Here is a 19,712-nt window from a genome sequence, read left to right on the forward strand (position 1 = left end):
TGGAACATTTTGCGCTATAGGTGACAGAAAGGCCGTACAAGAGGAAGCATGCAAAACAAGGTTACCGCGGTGTATCAACGGCGACAGAGATGTCGTAAAGAAGAAGCAGTTACTTACTTGTAGACGTCTTGGTAGGGCACGCCGTCGGCATGGACGAGTATTGCTCCATAGTACATGCATGCGGCGTACGTAAATGTGCCAATGTTCCGAGAGAGGCTGTATACAGCGGCACGCACGTGCGTGTGGTGCTCTGCGACTTGCAACGCTGGCCGCAACTCTGACAGGTACTGGGCATGGAACTGACGCTCGCGGCACAGACCCGCCACCGTGCGGATGTTACCAACAGCCTCCACTGCCACCTGTAAAAGTAGGACACGCTCAGTTTCTACCATGCATCGTCCTCTCTCTTCACATGATCAAGAAATTCTCAATAATAATCATTTAAGATATTTTAAGTTGGTTTCTTTCCTTTTTGGGAAATAAATGTTTCCATGTCTTGCGCTTGGGCTGATGGATATTTATTAGTTTCATTACTGTTTAAAGCACCCACTGCTATGACTCTGCGTGACGTTAGCTGCCCTGAATGAAAAAATGAGCACTACGAAAGCGTGGATATCTGGCAGAGGCAGTAAAGGCAACGATTTAAAGCTCCGTGTTGTGGACCCAGTATGAGTAGTAGACTGAGCGTGAAAACGCTGACATCATTCTTCTTCTGCTGAAAAACGGTATATGGGTTGTTACATCTTAACTGAGTTCAATATTTGCATCTCTACTATATGCTTGGAGAGCTGCATCAGACCATTCTTCGACTTGAAGACCACAACAGTAACTCATTTCAATGATGTACTCATCTCAATACCACTCGTAGCTGTCATTTTTTCTTTGCTTAGATTAGATGGGTACATCAAATAACTAATGAGGAGGTATTGAATAGAATTAGGGAGAAAAATTTGTGGCACACCTTGACTAGAAGAAGGGATCGGTTGGTAGCACATGTTCTGAGGCATCAAGGGATCACCAATTTAGTATTGGAGGGCAGCGTGGAGGGTAAAAATCGTAGAGGGAGACCGAGAGATGAATACACTAAGCACATTCAGAAGGATGTAGGTTGCAGTAGGTACTGGGAGATGAAGAAGCTTGCACAGGATAGAGTAGCATGGAGAGCTGCATCAAACCAGCCTCTGTACTGAAGCCCACAACAACAACAACAACAACATTCAATATTTTACTTAGATCCTTGGTTTAAGGGTAGTGTCTTCGCCTAGTAAAAAAAAAGTCCTGGGTCCCAGGTTAGAGTACAGTCAGTCGTTAAATTATAAGTAAAGACCTTCTACAATTTGGGCTGAATACTTACAGGCAGACAGCCTCGTTGTGTCTATCGCCTTGTCAAAGATAGCGAAGGAGTACTATTTGCTGCTCTTGCGCTCGGAAACTGCCCTTAAAAGGCGAGACGTTTGGCAATGATCAACGGTATGAGGATACATAAGTCAATGGAAACTACTGCATTAAAAACACACACGCTATAAACACCCAAGATCACATAAATATATCTTCCTGGCCATTTGTACAAGGTACTTTATGTTTTTAAATATTTTAGTTGTGACAAACCTTTTACAATGTGCTGATTTTTACTACGTGACATATTGGCGTGAGGTCAAACGTAAAATGAACACGTTTCATAACAAAAAGATTTTTGAAGACCTGAGGATGACAGCAAAGTTTATAGAAACCAATAGTTTTAAATCAAGAAATATTTATGCGATCCTGGCCGTTGAATATTTTTAGCAAGTAAAACAGATCGCTGCTGCGGTCATCACAAAATGAGAAAATTCAATCAAAAACACACAATGTGTATTCACAGGACATGTGGCCTGCAGCTCGAAGAAGTGTCATGTGATCTCACCATTCGAAAAAGATTCCGGATTTGACCACCATACCTGCCTCTCGGAGAGGACTGCCAAGAGAGAAGTAACCATGAGAAAGAGATTGTATAACCAACGAAATGGTAAGATACTACGACCCACATCATGACCCAGAAATCAAAAGATAGCGAATCGAAGTGGAAACTAAACACTGTCTCTTGACAGTTGTAGTCCGCTTCGTTGTAGCAAGGAGGACGCTACAAAGGGTATGAAATTTTCTAAGACCTGTTTTTCATTAAGCTGTATGACACTGACTATATGCAGTCTATGACGTAAATAATATTCGAATGAAATATATTCATATCCAGTTCAATTTGAACATTTTTCTTTTTCTAGTTTTTATCGATGTGTATTGATGTGGTCTTCAGTTCCAAGGCTTTCTTCATGTAGTTCTCTTTTCTAATCCTGTGCAAATCTCTTAATCTCTGCTCAACAACTGCAATAAACATCCATTTGAAACTATTTCATGTTCTTAAAACTCTGTCTCCGTTTGTAAGGTGTATCCTTCACCCCCACGCACATGCACACGTTTTGTTCCTTCACCAAATTAACTATTTCTTGACGCTTCAGTTTCGTCAAGTCAACTGACCCCGTCTTATAGGCAAGCTGTGCCACAATTTTCTTTTCTCACCAGTTCTGTTCGCTGTCTCCTCATTGGTTACATAGCCTATCCATCTAATTTTCAATGTTTTTCTGTAGCACAAGATATCAAAAGTTTCTGTTCTATCGTGGTCTGATATGTTTATCTTCCGCGTTTCACTTCCGAACAGGGATCACTTCAGACAGATACCTTCAGAAAAGACTAACTAATACTTATATTTACTTTCGATGTTAAGAAATTTTCCATTCAGAAATGCTTCTTTTCCCGTTGCTAGTCTCTTTACTGTATGATTAAATGATGATGGCGTCCTCTTGGGTAAAATATTCCGGAGGTAAAATAGTCCCCCATTCGGGTCTCCGGGCGGGGACTACTCAATAGGACGTCGTTATCAGGAGAAAGAAAACTGGCATTCTACGGATCGGAGCGTGGAATGTCAGATCCCTTAATCGGGCAGGTACATTAGAAAATTTAAAAAGGGAAATGGATAAGTTAAAGTTAGATATAGTGGGAATTAGTGAAGTTCGGTGGCAGGAGGAACAAGACTTCCGGTCAGGTGAGTGCAAGGTTATAAATACAAAATCAAATAGGGGTAATGCTGGAGTAGGTTTAATAATCAGTAAAAAATAGGAGTGCGGGTAAGCTACTACAATCAGAATAGTGAACTCATTATTGTGGCCAAGACAGATAAGAAGCCCACGCCTGCCACAGTAGTACAAGTTTATATGCCAAGTAGCTCCGCAGATGACGAAGAGATTGATGAAATGTATGATGAGATAAAAGAAATTATTCAGGTGGTGAAGGGAGACGAAAATTTAATAGTCATGGGTGACTGGAATTCGATAGTAGGTAAATGAAGAGAAGGAAACATAGTAGGTGAATATGGATTGAGGGGAAGAAATGAAAGAGGAAGCCGCCTTGTAGAATTTTGCACAGAGCATAACTTAATCATAGCTAACACTTGGTTCAAGAATCATAAAAGAAGGTTGTATACCTGGAAGAATCCTGGAGATACTAAAAGGTATGAGATAGATTATATAATGGTAAGACAGAGATTTAGGAACCAGGTTTTAAATTGTAAGACATTTCCAGGGGCAGATGTGGATTCTGACCACAATCTATTGGTTATGAACTGCAGATTGAAACTGAAGAAACTGCAAAAAGGTGGGAATTTAAGGAGATGGGACCTGGATAAACTGAAAGAACCAGAGGTTGTAGAGAGTTTCATGGAGAGCATAAGGGAACAATTGACAGGAATGGGGGAAAGAAATACTGTAGAAGAAGAATGGGTAGCTCTGAGGGATGAAGTAGTGAAGGCAGCAGAGGATCAAGTAGGTAAAAAGACGAGGGCTAATAGAAATCCTTGGGCAACAGAAGAAATATTGAATTTAATTGATGAAAGGAGAAAATATAAAAATGCAGTAAATGGAGCAGGCAAAAAGGAATACATACGTCTCAAAAATGAGATCTACAGGAAGTGCAAAATGGCTAAGCAGGGATGGCTAGAGGACAAATGTAAGGATGTAGAGGCTTCTCTCACTAGGGGTAAGATAGATACTGCCTACAGGAAAATTAAAGAGACCTTTGGAGAGAAGAGAACCACTTGTATGAATATCAAGAGCTCAGATGGCAACCCAGTTCTAAGCAAAGAAGGGAAGGCAGAAAGGTGGAAGGAGTATATAGAGGGTTTATACAAGGGCGATGCAGATGAGGACAATATTATGGAAATGGAAGAGGATGTAGATGAAGATGAAATTGGAGATAAGATACTGCGTGAAGAGTTTGACAGAGCAATGAAAGACCTGAGTCGAAACAAGGCCCCGGGAGTAGACAACATTCCATTAGAACTACTGATGGCCTTGGGAGAGCCAGTCATGACAAAACTCTACCATCTGGCGAGCAAGATGTATGAGACAGGCGAAATACCCACAGACTTCAAGAAGAATATAATAATTCCAATCCCAAAGAAAGCAGGTGTTGACAGATGTGAAAATTACCGAACTATCAGTTTATTAAGTCACAGCTGCAAAATACTAACGCGAATTCTTTACAGACGAATAGAAAAACTGGTAGAAGCGGACCTCGGGGAGGATCAGTTTGCATTCCGTGGAGGTGTTGGAGCACGTGAGGCAATACTGGCCTTACGACTTATCTTAGAAGAAAGATTAAGAAAAGGCAAACCTACGTTTCTAGCATTTGTAGACTTAGAGAAAGCTTTTGACAACGTTAACTGGAATACCCTCTTTCAAATTCTGAAGGTGGCAGGGGTAAAATACAAGGAGCGAAAGGCTATTTACAATTTGTACAGAAACCAGATGGCAGTTATAATAGTCGAGGGACATGAAAGGGAAGCAGTGGTTGGGAAGGGAGTAAGACAGGGTTGTAGCCTCTCCCCGATGTTATTCAATCTGTATATTGAGCAAGCAGTAAAGGAAACAAAAGAAAAATTCGGAGTAGGTATTAAAATTCATGGAGAAGAAGTAAAAACTTTGAGGTTCGCCGATGACATTGTAATTCTGTCAGAGACTGCAAAGGACTAGGAAGAGCAGTTGAACGGAATGGACAGTGTCTTGAAATGAGGATATAAGATGAACATCAACAAAAGCAAAAGGAGGATATTGGTATGTAGTCTAACTAAGTCGGGTGATGCTGAGGGAATTAGATTAGAAAATGAGTCACTTAAAGTAGTAAAGGAGTTTTGCTACTTGGGGAGCAAAATAACTGATGATGGTCGAAGTAGAGAGGATATAAAATGTAGACTGGCAATGGCAAGGAAATTGTTTCTGAAGAAGAGAAATTTGTTAACATCGAGTATAGATTTAAGTGTCAGGAAGTCGTTTCTGAAAGTATTTGTATGGAGGGTAGCCATGTATGGAAGTGAAACATGGACGATAAATAGTTTGGACAAGAAGAGAATAGAAGCTTTCGAAATGTGGTGCTACAGAAGAATGCTGAAGATAAGGTGGGTAGATCACGTAACTAATGAGGAGGTATTGAATAGGATTGGGGAGAAGAGAAGTTTGTGGCGCAACTTGACTAGAAGAAGGGATCGGTTGGTAGGACATGTTTTGAGGCATCAAGGGATCACAAATTTAGCATTGGAGGGCAGCGTGGAGGGTAAAAATCGTAGAGGGAGACCAAGAGATCAATACACTAAGCAGATTCAGAAGGATGTAGGTTGCAGTAGGTACTGGGAGATGAAGAGGCTTGCACAGGATAGAGTGGCATGGAGAGCTGCATCAAACCAGTCTCAGGACTGAAGACCACAACAACAACAGTCTGCGTTCTATGCACTGTCTGCTTCGGTCAAAGTCAGTAACTTTTAACCGAGATATCGAAACATCTCACTGTTTCATTTCCTAGTCTACTGCCCTTTGCATCGCCTGGTTTAGTTCACATACATTTGATTACCTTTATTTTACGATTGTTGGTGTTTATCTTACATCCTTTCCTCAAGACACTAGCCATTCTGACAGAATTACTGTCATCAGAAAACTTACATTTTTTTTATTTAATCAACCTGAACTTCAATTCCCTTTTCAGATATCTCATTAATTTCCTTTACGGATTGCTAAAAATACAGACTGTGTGGCACTGAGGGTAAGCTACCTACGTAAGTCTTCTAAACTACTGCTTTCATTCTCTGACTCTTGTAACTGTTGTCTGGTTTCTGTAGAGTACATAGAAAATACTCCACTTTTTGTATTTTACTGTTGATGTCTTCAGAACTTCGTCAAACGCTTGCATCAAATTGGAAACCTATACAAAATTAAAATTGTCCGAGATTTACATTTACGTATATAGTTAAATCCAGCGCAAGCTACGAACAATGGTTGGTGGAAGGCACATGCTCTACGAGTGCCATTTATATTTTACCGATCATGCGACCCAGAAACATGAGGAAGACATTTGTCGGCATACAGCCTAATGTAGTCATGCCCGTTATGACGAATATTTTGTAAAAATCTTGTATGTTGCGTGCTCTGCTGCTTGAATGTATTTACTAAAGGAGATCTTGGTGTACTCTATGAGTTCAAATTCAAAACTATTTCTTTGCCACACTGGTACTGTGGCATACAGCCCATGATTTACTATGGTCATCTTCTTTTTAACTGAAATGATAATTAAATGGACACCCTAGCTGCAAATGGGCGTTGATGTACTTCATTGGGGACATGTTGAAAATGTGTGCCCCGACCGGGACTCGAACCCGGGATCTCCTGCTTACATGGCAGACGCTCTATCCATCTTAGCCACTGCGGGCACAGAGGATAGTGCGTCTGCAGGGACTTATCCCTTGCACGCTCCCCGTGAGATCCACATTCCCAACATGTCCACACCAATACATTCGTACTACGCCTAATAGATGTTTGCCCATCATACTCATTATTCGTGGCAGATTAATCTACCAAGTCCCGTACGAGTTCGGGCATAGCGTGTGCTTTCGCACAAGAAGGTCAATGGCCGGGAAGCCATATTTTAACTATATATGACGGTAGTATCTGTTCCCGAAAGAACAGTTACCGTGGATGACCATGGAGCTTTGCTAGAAATGAAATGATAATTAAATGGACACCCTAGCTGCAAATAGGCGTTGATGTACTTCATTGGGGACACGTTGAAAATGTGTGCCCCGACCGAGACTCGAACCCGGGATCTCCTGCTTACATGGCAGACGCTCTATCCATCTTAGTCACCGCGGGCACAGAGGATAGTGCGTCTGCAGGGACTTATCCCTTGCACGCTCCCCGTGAGACGCACTATCCTCTGTGTCCTCGGTGGCTCAGATGGCAGTCCGGCTTTCGCCGCTGTGCAGTGCGGACGTGTTGTTGTTTCCGCCTGCGGAGCGCGCGCTCGCTGTTGTTTACATTTCCGCGGCCGTCATTTACGTGTCGCTTACGTGCATTAGAACCATGGCCAACCGTTTTAGAAAATCAACATTACGATTCACCTTCTGCAACGACTATGCACGACCAAGGGCCTTGGAAGTGGAACGCTTCCTACGCGACGTTGCTAAGATCCCAGCTTCCGACATCTTGGGCATCCATTTCTCAATATTAAGCAGTACGGTGTACGTCAAAGTCGTCAGTGACGCAGTATGTGAAAGAATACTTCGTGACACCAACCATGGATTACGCTTTTGCCACGCCGACGGCAACGTCGGAGCGGTCACTGTCGACCACGCCGGCTTAGGAATGCGCACCATACGAGTTTTCGACCTCCCGTTCGAGCTCCCGGCGGAGGACGTTATCGCGGCTTTCCGCCCATATGGCACTGTACATGGCCACACTGCCGAACGCTGGGCGCAATTCCAAACGTACCCCGTTCTTAACGGTGTACGGCAGATCACCATCGATCTCCATCGCCACGTGCCATCTTACCTGCAAATTAGCGGGTGCCGCGCGGTTGTCATATACGACGGCCAACCCACAACCTGTTCCGGGTGCAGCAAAGAAGGCCACCTCAGATCTGAGTGTCTTCAGCGACGAATCACCCAATTGCCAGCCGCTTCCGTGGCACCTCCGGCTCCGACGACGGTTTTACCGATCACCTACGCATCGGCGCTCTCTTCTCCTCCCACCGGCCGCCGCATGTCGGACCATGTACCGGTGCCTCTTCCAGCTGCTACGGATACCGCCGGGGCCAACACGTCGCGCTCTCAGTCTGCTGCTACTCCGGCGCCACTACCAACAGCGACGACTTCCGACCCCCACCCGCCCGACCATATGGACGCCTCTTCATTTGACGTTCCCGCGACGACCTTCCTCTCAGAGCGACGCGACTCCCTTCCGTCTTCCGACACGGAGGGACGAACCCGCAAACAACGTTCACCTAAGAGGCGCAAGAGGAGGCGCCATACGGTCTCGGAACGAGACGGATCACCTCCCCCTGATGCTCCAGAGGCCGTCCGACCCGACGAGGCCTCGGAGAACCTACACGACGATACGAATGACGACAACATGACGCAGACTGTGGCTGTGTCGATGCCTACTCTACTGGCTCGCCCAGGTGCTCCTGAACCAATGGACTCCACCGCTGCGACTGCCGCCGAGACGTCCTCCGCCCCTACGACCGACGTGGAACGTACGACCATCACAACGACAACGCCTTCAATGGTGTGGAGTGAGGACGTCGATGAGGACCCGGACCACACGCTGGGGACAGAGTTACCCCAGACGGAAGAATCGTTACGCCGCTGATAACGCCGTCAGGTGGCGTACGGCACGACTCACCGTTGCCTCGCCCCTCTTCATCCTCTGCCGGTGGAGTTCCCCTCCACGGCGGGGTACGGCTCCAAACCTACCGAATAGCGACGATCAACACTAACACCATTAGCTCACCCGTGAAACTTCAACTGCTGCGAGAGATGATATGGGCGTCGGACGTCGATATCGCACTACTACAGGAAGTACACTTGGCCACACTTCCAGACGTCGCGGGATATAACACTTATCCTTCTCCTGGTGACCACCTGGGACGCGGCGTAGCCATCTACGCCAGAGAAGGCATTCCAGTGGCCGATATCACATACCTTCCATCTGCCAGAGGCATGGCCGTCACCGTCATGGGGACGCGTATCGTCAACATTTACGCTCCGTCAGGCTCCACCCGCAGACGCGACAGGGCACTCTTCTATTCAGAAGAAATCGCTCCTTTGTTTCTTGGACGCTGCGACCATTACTTGCTTGGGGGTGATTTTAATTGTGTCTTGCACCCCAAAGATCAAGTGCCCCACTACAACACCTGTCAAGAACTGCGTCTTGTCGTCCGCGATCTGTTGCTCCGCGACACTTGGGAAGTTCGGCACGCCGACGCGCCTGGATATACTTACCAGACGAGTCACTCCGCGAGCCGCCTTGATAGAATTTACGTATCTCGGGAACTCACACCTGCAGTCCAAGGTGCAGAACCTTGGCCCCTGGCCTTTTCGCACCACTGTGCCTACATCTGCAACATTCTCTTCCCCAAGCAAGTGGTCTGGCGTAGTCGTGCACCGTGGAAGCTAAACACCACCCACCTTCATGATCCCGAATGTCTTCAATGTGTTACCGAGACATGGGCTACCTGTGAACGTCGCTTACCTACATACTGCACGACCTTGACCTGGTGGCTGGAATGTGCCAAACCTGCCATTCGACGTACTTTGATTCAGTATGGAAAGGAAGTAGCTGCGTGGCGCCGGCACACTGCCGACTATTTCTACGCCGTTCTCCGCGACCTTGACGCCCAAACGCCCACCCCCACACCCAGAGGGAACGCAGCAGGATTAAGGCGCAAATTGTAACGTTGACACGCCGTAGACTGCAGGGGGCTATAGTGCGAACCCGATGTCAAGATTCGGCGGAACAAGAACATCCCACCATGCATCACATCGCCTCCGATAGGAAACATCGACGACAACAACTCATCACCGAGATCAACACTTGTCACGGCCAGCACGCCACTTGCCAAGCTGAAATCGTCAGTGCCTTTGTCGACCACTACCGCACAATGTACCAGGAGGAGACTACCGACAACCACGCTGAGGAGTCTGTGTTACCACACGTAACTCGCACCCTCACCAACGACGAAGCGGACGAAATGATGGAGCCAATTACGCGTGACGAAGTCCACGATGCAATCAAAAAAGGCCCTCTGAATAAGTCACCTGGTGTCGACGGATTGCCGATAGAATTTTATCGCGCTTTCCTCACACTAATGGCGTCACGGTGGAGAACGATGTTTCATGAACTGCTGACGATGGGGAACGCCGTACCGCCGTCCTTCGTCACGGGAATTATTATACCCATCCACAAACCGACACCAGGTGTGACGACAGCACATTACCGTTCCCTGACTCTGCTTAACGCAGATTATAAAATTTTTACACGTCTACTGGCAACGCGATGCCGCAAGGTCCTGCCTAGCATTCTCTCCCCGGAACAGACAACTCCGGGCGGCTCAGTTAATATACAAACGGCCACAGGAGAATGTCGCGATTTAATTGCACTGGCAGCGGCGTGCAGACTCCGCGCCGCAGTGGTTGCCATTGATTTTGACAGCGCATTCGACAAAGTGCGGCATCCTTTTCTGTTCTCGGTGATGAACCGCATGGGTTTTCCACCAGCCTTTATCGACGTTATCAGGCGCCTGTACGGCACCGCCGAATCGCTGATTCAGGTTAATGGCCGTGTGGTGGGACCAGTGGCAATCCGGCGTTCCGTACGGCAAGGCTGCCCACTTTCGACCCTACTCTATGCCATAAGCCTGGAGCCACTCATCGGGAGTCTGACGAGCCACCTTTCTGGTCTCACTTTGCGACAGCACAGTTTTCGATGTCGTGCGTATGCGGACGACCTCCTCCTCTTGATCCGCTCACGGAGTGAAACACACACGATACTTGATTTGATATCAACGTACGGCGCTGCAGCGGGCAGTAACATGAATGTGGCTAAATACGCGGCGATGCCCATTGGCCGCGGCCTCTCACACAACGACTTAGCACCTCTCCCGTGTGTACAAAAACTACGATACCTTGGTATCATTTTCACCTCCACCGTGCGCCGCTCCACTGCCATCAATTTTCGGCGTGCACTCCAAACTATCCGCACGACGGTGCGACAAAATCTTCTCCGACGACTCGATTCCTTACAACGTGTCCAATACCTCAATCAACATGTGGCGTCCAGAATGGTCCACATCGCACAGGTCCTCCCGCTGCCATTAACTATTGGACGCAGCCTCCAGGCTGCCTTCGGATACTTCCTTACGGCCGGTACGCTCTTTAAGGTCCGCTACGACACGCTCACCCTTCCCATGCGAGCGGGAGGCCTCGGCCTTGTCAATGTGCGACTCCGAGCGGCGTCCTTGTACATGTCCACCATGCACAAGCAGTGGCACGGTGGCACCTCTCTTACGCGCAGTTTGCTTAAAATTCTTGTGCCCGCGACCATAACACCACCAGTACCAGTCGGACACGTCAAGCACCATCTGACGCACATTTCTGATTTCATCGTCGACTTCAGTTATGCTCACACACACTTACCGACCACGCGTTCTCCTCGACCTAAAGATTTTTACACCCCACTGCTTCGATCCATATCCAGAAACAATATCGAACTCAGACATCCGGCCAAGCGGTGGCCCACGGTTTGGCGTCATATCCACCAGCCTTTTCTTCCCTCCAACGTCCGGGCAACATGGTACCAAGTCGCAAATGAAAAATTCGCCACAAATCATCGCCTTCACGCCATCGGACTGATGGACTCACCACTTTGTTCCATTTACCACCTCGTGGATGACGATGTCCATCAACTGACTTGTGCTGCCACCAGTGACGTTTGGAAACTAGCCCGACAGTTCGTTGCCTGTTACCTCTGCGTTCCGCCGGACTCGATTGACCCATGGACTTTTATCCATCCTGAGAATACTTATTTCCCCGCCGCCAAAAATCATGCGATTATATGGGTCAAGGGATGAACGATCACCTACATGTATAACGATGGCGACAAATCACGCCTTTATTTCTGGCAGTACCTACAAACCGCCCACAGTCATGTCGAACACCGACCACGCTACCGCGCCTTCTTCGCCAATTACCTACATGCGATCTTTACGTCACCCCCGCTCAGTTGGATGGTGCCACACGCCGACAACACTCCCGCCCCCCCCCCCCCCCCCCCCCCCCCCGCTGACATCTGAGACTCCCAGCGCTACTTTCTATATTGTAACCCACAGTGGAGTAGACGCATGGACACGCGCCTCCTCTCTTTTATGCAATATACCAGAACACACTGGTTTTTCCCTCACTCCACTGTATATTGCTTCACACCTCTTAGATGACATCAGTATTATTATTCTTTTTTTCCTACACCTTGTTCATAAAAACAAAACAAAAAATTGCTCACCTTGTACGAGTATAATGTCTTGTGTTATTTTCTCCGGTAGGATGGCATTTCTGTTGTATTTCAGTTTGTACCAATAAAGATCTTTTGTTAATTTCCCTGTTCCTGGTAAAAAAAAGAAAAAAAAATTAAAAAAAACAAAAAAAGAAAAAATATATAAAAAAGAAAAGAAAAAAATAATAAAAAAAGATGGATAGAGCGTCTGCCATGTAAGCAGGAGATTCCGGGTTCGAGTCCCGGTCGGGGCACACGTTTTCAACATGTCCCCAATGAAGTACATCAACGCCTGTTTGCAGCTAGGGTGTCCATTTGATTATTTCATTTCTAGCAAAGCTGCATGGTCATCCACGGTAACTGTTCTTTCGGGAACAGATACTACCGTCATATATCTTTTTAACTGCTTTCGATAAAATACAATAGACCTTATACAAGACACATGCAGTTATTTAGTACTACCTCACAAATGAGACGACAATCGTTTTCATTATTCCACTTTTAAAGACGTATTACGGCTCTAAACCGTTATTCGGTTCTCTTCCACCCACTTCATCCGTCCATACTCATCAGTCCATTGTCAGAATTGTTTCCCTTACCTTCACTTTTATGACAGCTCTTCCCCGATACAAAAAAAAAAAAAAATCTCTACCCCAATTCCCTCTCCTTCGGGGATCTATCACTCTTTCTTTTTCCCATGTGGTTTTTTAGAAACTAGGCAAATCATGTAGCCATATCGACCAAGTGTACTGCTTTACTCTACTTCTCAATTATATAACTATATTCGAACCCATCTTCAGGTATAGCCTCCACCATTGATTGTCGTTTAGAACCAACTACTATGCTTACCAGTTTCATGTCACTTACATTTTCTCCGGACCCTACGTCACCAGTAGGCCCAGCAGACCTGCTTTGGAGGTACTTAACAACCTCCGTGCAATACAGAAACTCAAGCTAATAAGCCTTTCGGTCGTTTTTGTATCCCTTTCTGCAGGAGCTACTTAGAGAAAGATCACTTCCCCATGAACTCAGATAGGTAACTGAATTTGTCAGGCAATAGATCACGGAATGAGGAAACAAAGGTCCTTGTAAGTGAGTTCTGCATGTCGTTTCTTACAAAATCAAAATCATTCATGAGTAATAACTACCTACTAGATCAATGATATCGGTCCATATTAACCCCAGTTTTACTTATTCTTTGCTTGTACTCACCCAAAAAGGAAGCACCCATCAATGAAATTAAAAAGATACTAAAACAAAAAGAAATACAAGCCATGAATATTGGGTCAATTTACACGAGTCTTAGATCTGCTTGACAAGTCCACAAGCCATGGGTGGAGCACGGGTGATGATCCTATCAACAGTTGGTTTCTTGTTGGGCGCGTAATGATCGCTCTGATCGAACCAGCAAACAAGGTATTGGTTCCATGTGCAAATCTCTAAATCCACATTGTCATACCCCATGACCTACAGGCAGGAACGCTGCTGGATCGCTCGTACTAACGGAGCACTGCTTGCACAGGCCTGCCTTAGAGTTGCTTAGATATAATGGACACCACACTGATCAGCCAGAACATTATGACCACGTACCTAATATCCAGTACGTCCAACTTTGACACAGATAACAGCGGCGACGCATCGTGGCATGGAAGCAACGAGGGCTTGCTAAGTCGCTGCAGGGAGCTAACACACCACATCTGCATACACAAGTCACCTAATTCCCGTAAACTACAGGGAGGGAGCCGATGAGCTCTGACGCCACGTTCACTCACATGCCAAATGTGTTGGATCGGGTTTAAATTTGGCAAGCTGGAGGGACAGCACACCAGCTGTAACTCGCTTCCGTGCTCCTCCAACAACTTCATCACACTCCTGGTCTTGCGACCTGCCGTCGGGAAACATGATCGTCATGAAGGGGTGTACGTGTCTACACTCCTAGGCTGTCATGGTGCCTTGGACGCTGGAGCCATGGATGCCCAAGTGATGCTTTTTCTTTGTTTGTCATCAGTCTTCTGACTGGTTTGATGCGTCCCGCCACGAATTCCTCTCCTGTGCTAATCTCTTCATCTCAGAGTAGCACTTGCAACCTACGTCCTCAATTATTTGTTGGATGTATTCCCACCTCTGTCTTCTTCTACAGTTTTTGACCTCTACAACTCCCTGTAGTACCATGGAACTAATTCTCTCGTGTCTTAACAGATGTCCTATCATCCAGCCCCTTTTTCTTATCAGTGTTTTCCACATATTCCTTTCCTCTCCGTTTCTGCGCAGAACCTCATCATTCCTTACCTTATCAGTCCACCTAATTTTCAACATTCGTCTGTAGAACTACATCTCAAATGCTTCGATTCTCTTCCGTTACGGTTTTCTCACAGTTCATGTTTCACTACCATACAATTCTGTACTCCAGACGTGCATTCTCAGAAATTTCTTCCTCAAATTAAGGCCGATATTTGATATTAGTAGACTTCTCTCGGCCAGGAATATCCTTTTTGCTAGTCTGCTTTTGATGTCCTCCTTGCTCTGTCCGTCATTGTTTATTTTACTGCCTAGGTAGCAGAATTCCTTAACTTTTTCTACTTCGTGACCATAAATCCTGATTTTAGGTTTCTAGATGTTCTCGTTTCTACTACTTCTCATTACCGTCGTCTTTCTTTGATTTACTCTCAAGCCATACTATTTACTTATTAGACTGTTCATTCCGTTCAGCAGATTATGTAATTCTTCTTCATTTTCACTCAGGATAGCAATGTCATCAGCGAATCGTATCAATGATATCATTTCACCTTGAATTTTAGTTCCACTCCTGAACCTTTCTTTTATTTCCATCATTGCTTCCTTGATGTACAGAATAACCCGTATATGCGAAAGGCTACGTCCCTGCCTTACACTCTTTTTAATACGGGCACATCGTTCTTGGTCGTCCACTCTTGTTACTCCCTCTTGGCTCTTGTACATATTGTATATGACCCGTCTCTCCCAATAGCGTATTACTACTTTTCTCAGAATTTTGAACATCTTGCACCATTTTACATTGTCTAACGCTTTTTCGGGTCGAGAAATTCTATGAATATGTATTGATTTTTCCTTAGTCTTGCTTTCACTATTAACCGCAACGTCAGAATTGCCTCTCTCGTGCTTTTGCCTTTCCTAAAGTCAAACTGATCGTCATCTAGCGCATCCTCCATTTTATTTTCCATTCTTCTATATATTATTCTTGTAAGCAACTTGGATGCATGAGCTGTTAAGCTAATTGTGTGGTAATTCTCGCAGTTGCCAACTCTTGCCGTCTTCGTAATTGTGTGGCTGATGCTCTTCCGAAAGTCAGATGGTATGTTGCCAGAGTCATACATTCTACACACCAACGTGAATAGTCGTTTCGTTGCCACTTCGCCCAATGATTTTAGAAATTCTGATGGAATGTTATCTATACCTTGTGTCTTATTTGATCCTAAGTCCTCCAAAGTTCTTTTAAATTCTGATTCTAATACTGAATCCCATATCTCTTCTAAATCGACTCCTGTTTCTTCTGTGAATGTTACCCAGCGCATAATGGAGCCGCCGCCAGCTTGTCTCCACCCCGCAGTAGAGATGTCAAGGAGCTGTTCACCTGGAAGACGATGGATTCGCGCCCTGCCATCGACATGATGAAGAAGGTATCAGGATTTATCAGACAATGCAACACTCAGCCACTGCTTCAACGTGCAGTGCCAGTAGTCATGTGCCCATTTCAGATGTAGTTGCCAATATCATGGTGTTAACATTGGTAAATTCATGGGTCGTCGGCTGCAGAGTCCCATTGTTAGGAGTGTTCGGTGCACTTTGTGTTCACACACACTTTTACTCTGCCGACATTAAGCTCCGATGTTAGTTCCACCACAGGTCGCCACATGTCCTGTTCAACCAGTCTGCCCTGCCTCCAACGTTCAGAATCTGTGATTAGGGGTAGCTATCGAATTCCATGACATTTGGACATGGTTTCCTCACATGTTGAAAACACTCACCACAGCACTCCTCGAATAACCGACAAGTTGTGCTGTTTCCAAAACGTTCGTGCCAAGCTCTTGGGCCATCAGAACCTGCCTTCGGTCAAACTCGGATAGACTGAACACCTTCCCCATCCCACACACAGACAGCACACTCACAGATACTACGTTCACCATCTGTGTGTCTGACTACCTCTCATTCCTTACCAAGTGCCGGCCGCTGTGGCCGAGCGGTTCTAGGCGCTTCAGTTTGGAACAGTGCTGCTGCTACAGTCGCAGTTTCGAAACCTGGCTCGAGCATGGTTGTGTGTGATGTCCTTAGGTTAGTTAGGTTTAAGTAGTTCTAAGTCTAGGGGACTGATGACCTCAGATGTTAAGTCTCATAGTGCTCAGAGCCATTTTAACCTTACCAAGTGGCGGTGCTATCGCCTGGACAGGTTTATATCGATAGTCCGTTGGTGGTCATAATGTTCTGGCTGATCACTGTACTGTAGTCACATGGTTTTGGTTATGTATAGAGCTATATTTTGAGTTTAGATAACGGTGGGGTTCCATATTTACTAGTTCAAAATCGTTCTTAACCAGCAGGAGGATTTTACCATCGGCAGACATGTCATTTGATGCAGATGTGTACAGTATATAATAATGTTATCTTTCTATTTTAGTGTGTACAAAATATTCTATATTATCGTCATTGTATACATTCTTTTTTGTTTATGCTGTGCTCCAGATTCCACTGCCGATGGATTATATTCTCTGATACTGGCATGGCAGCTAAATATCTCTGAACTACTGCTCATGCTGTACAACAAGAAGTTCTTTATACTTATGCTGTAGTAGTGTAAATTAGACAGACGATTCTGTCGTAGAAGTGAAATTAGATGCGGCTCGACAGGATGGGACAGGCACCTTGGTGGCTTTCTCTACGGATTTCCGAATGCACTCGTCCCCGGCCTCCTCTACGCGGGCATCGTAGTGGTCGGACGCCATGAGGACGGGCATGAAGGCGACCGCCATCAACCCCAGTCGCCACTCGTAGTACAGGCAGACTCCGACAGAGAGCACCAGCGTCGCCAGCGCCTGCACCATGGAGCTGATAGGCTGGCCTGTAGCCTGCAGAACACAAACTTATTTACTTGCTCGTTCAACTGGTCAAAAGCAATCATACATTTATTATTCAGCACGCAATGAATGAAAAAGGGTAAAACATGGAAATCTTGATGTTACTTATTACTCCGTAGCTGCCTCGATTTTGCCCATCGTATTATGAGGAAGAGTCAGGTTAGCAAATGCGCACACCCATTGAATGTTACAGAGAAAGAAACACAATCACGTATGGAGTAATTGACACAGCGCCCTCTCACCGAGTCTTTTTTCGGCAACGAATACTTTGCGCCCCGCGCGGTAGCCGTGCGATCTAGGGCGCCTTGCCACGGTTCGCGCGGCTACCCCCGATGGAGGTTCGAGTCCTCCCTTGGGCATGGGTGTGTGTGTTGTCCTTAGTGTAAGTTAGTTCAAGTTAGTTTAAGTTGTGTGTAAGCCCAGGGATCGATGATTGGGTTCAAATGGCTCTGAGCACTATGGGACTTAACATCTGTGTTCATCAGTCCCCTAGAACTTAGAACTACTTAAACCTAACTATCCTAAGGACATCACACACATCCATGCCCGAGGCAGGATTCGAACCTGCGACCGTAGCAGTCGCGCGGTTCCGGACTGAAGCGCCTAGAACCGCTTGGCCACAACGGCCGTTTGGGCAAACTTAAGTAAATCTTTTATTCTTTTAGGTAATAATTCATGTGTTCTTGTTTGATTAGCCTTCTCCCAGAGCAATCAAAGAACCTACAGTTATGGATTGGATTGGATTGGATTGTTTGGGGGGGAGACCAAACAGTGAGGTCATCGGTCTCATCGGATTAGGGAAGGAAGTCGGCCGTGCCCTTTCAAAGGAACCATCCCAGCATTTGCCTGGAGCGATTTAGGGAAATCACGGAAAACCTAAATCAGGATGGCCGGACTCGGGATTGAACCGTCGTCCTCCCGAATGCGAGTCCAGTGTTCTACCACTGCGCCACCTCGCTCGGTACAGTTATGGCCGGCCGGACGAAAGTAGTTTCGTCGGGTCACGACATATGTCAAGTTCACACTTTACATACATTATTGTGTGATATGTAACAACACAGGAAAAAAATGCTTTGAGACATAATACTGGCCACTACATACTTTTAGGAGGTGAAATTATTAGAGCAGCTGAGAGGCGCATACGAAAGTAAACGAAACTTTTCTAGGTTTCGGAACTATTAGTTCCTTCCTTAGGCAGTAAAGGGGCGCCGTTTGGGAAAGCAGACCTTAGGACGAGTAGGAGATCGACCTGTAGCGAGGACGTCTCCTCTTTAGAAACGTAAACAAAATGTTCTTGATATAACGCTTTCGCTGGGTCTGGTCGCCAGTTTTTGGCCGTGCCCTCGTAATTTATTGCTGAAACCATAACGAGCGAGTGTCGATAGCTTGTACTTTACGAAAGAACAGGGGATAACTCTAAAGAAAGGAAAGGAAGAAGGAGTCTTGTATTTCTCTGGAAGAAATATACAGCATCAACACTGCTAGTTGTGACTGAACAAGATGTTTCGGTAAAAGCGAGCAAAAATTTAACAGAACATAGAGGATGCTCCACTCAATAATTTGAGGTAGGGAACCTGGAATCGGAGAAGCCTGCTTAAGATGATAATAGGAATAAAATCACGTTACTGAGGTCTTTTCTATTTACATTAGTTAACTGCAAATACTATCATTGACACAATGAACGTATCATTTGTACTGTATCTTACGAAATGTGCTGAAATTGACGGCCATCAGTCTCAATGCAAGCATGACATCGGCGAAACAGATTCTGACGCACCCTGACAAATGTCCGTGGTGTGTTTCGAATCACATCACATGACAGGAGGCAGCTACAATTCTGGCAACTAATTCCATCTCCGTATCCACTGGGGTCTCATAAACAAGTGACTTTAGATGTCCCCGTAGGAAATAATCAAGGGGATTCAGGTCAGGTGACCTCACAGGCCATGGAATAGGACCTCCCCTTCCAGACCAGCGACCAGGGAATACTGTACCGATATTGCTCCATCATATTATACTCTACGTCTCTGCACAGGAGTGAGTAATGAATAGGTCTGTCGTTGATTCATAGCACGCTCTGTCATGGGACAATGTAAACACGATACAACAGAGCAACCTTATGGACAAGTAAAGTAAACAAAACCTGCATCATGACATCCTGGTGATCAGGTTCGTCCTCCTTGTTTCCTTGCAGGAAATAAAGAAT

General features: G+C 45.8%; 1 protein-coding gene across 1 annotated transcript in view; it reads right to left on the reverse strand.

Annotated features, from left to right (window-relative positions):
* Positions 1-19,712, reverse strand: part of LOC126252542 (ATP-dependent translocase ABCB1-like) — a 152,477-nt gene that overhangs the window by 19,082 nt on the left and 113,683 nt on the right. Inside the window, exons 13-14 of the mRNA XM_049953439.1 lie at positions 17,294-17,497; positions 118-359 (exon numbers count right to left, since the gene is read on the reverse strand). Of these exons, the coding sequence (XP_049809396.1) occupies positions 118-359; positions 17,294-17,497 (446 nt within the window). The remainder of the gene's footprint in view (positions 1-117; positions 360-17,293; positions 17,498-19,712) is intronic.

The sequence above is a fragment of the Schistocerca nitens genome, chromosome 4 (assembly GCF_023898315.1).
Source record: "Schistocerca nitens isolate TAMUIC-IGC-003100 chromosome 4, iqSchNite1.1, whole genome shotgun sequence".
NCBI classification, from domain to species: Eukaryota; Metazoa; Arthropoda; class Insecta; order Orthoptera; family Acrididae; genus Schistocerca; species Schistocerca nitens.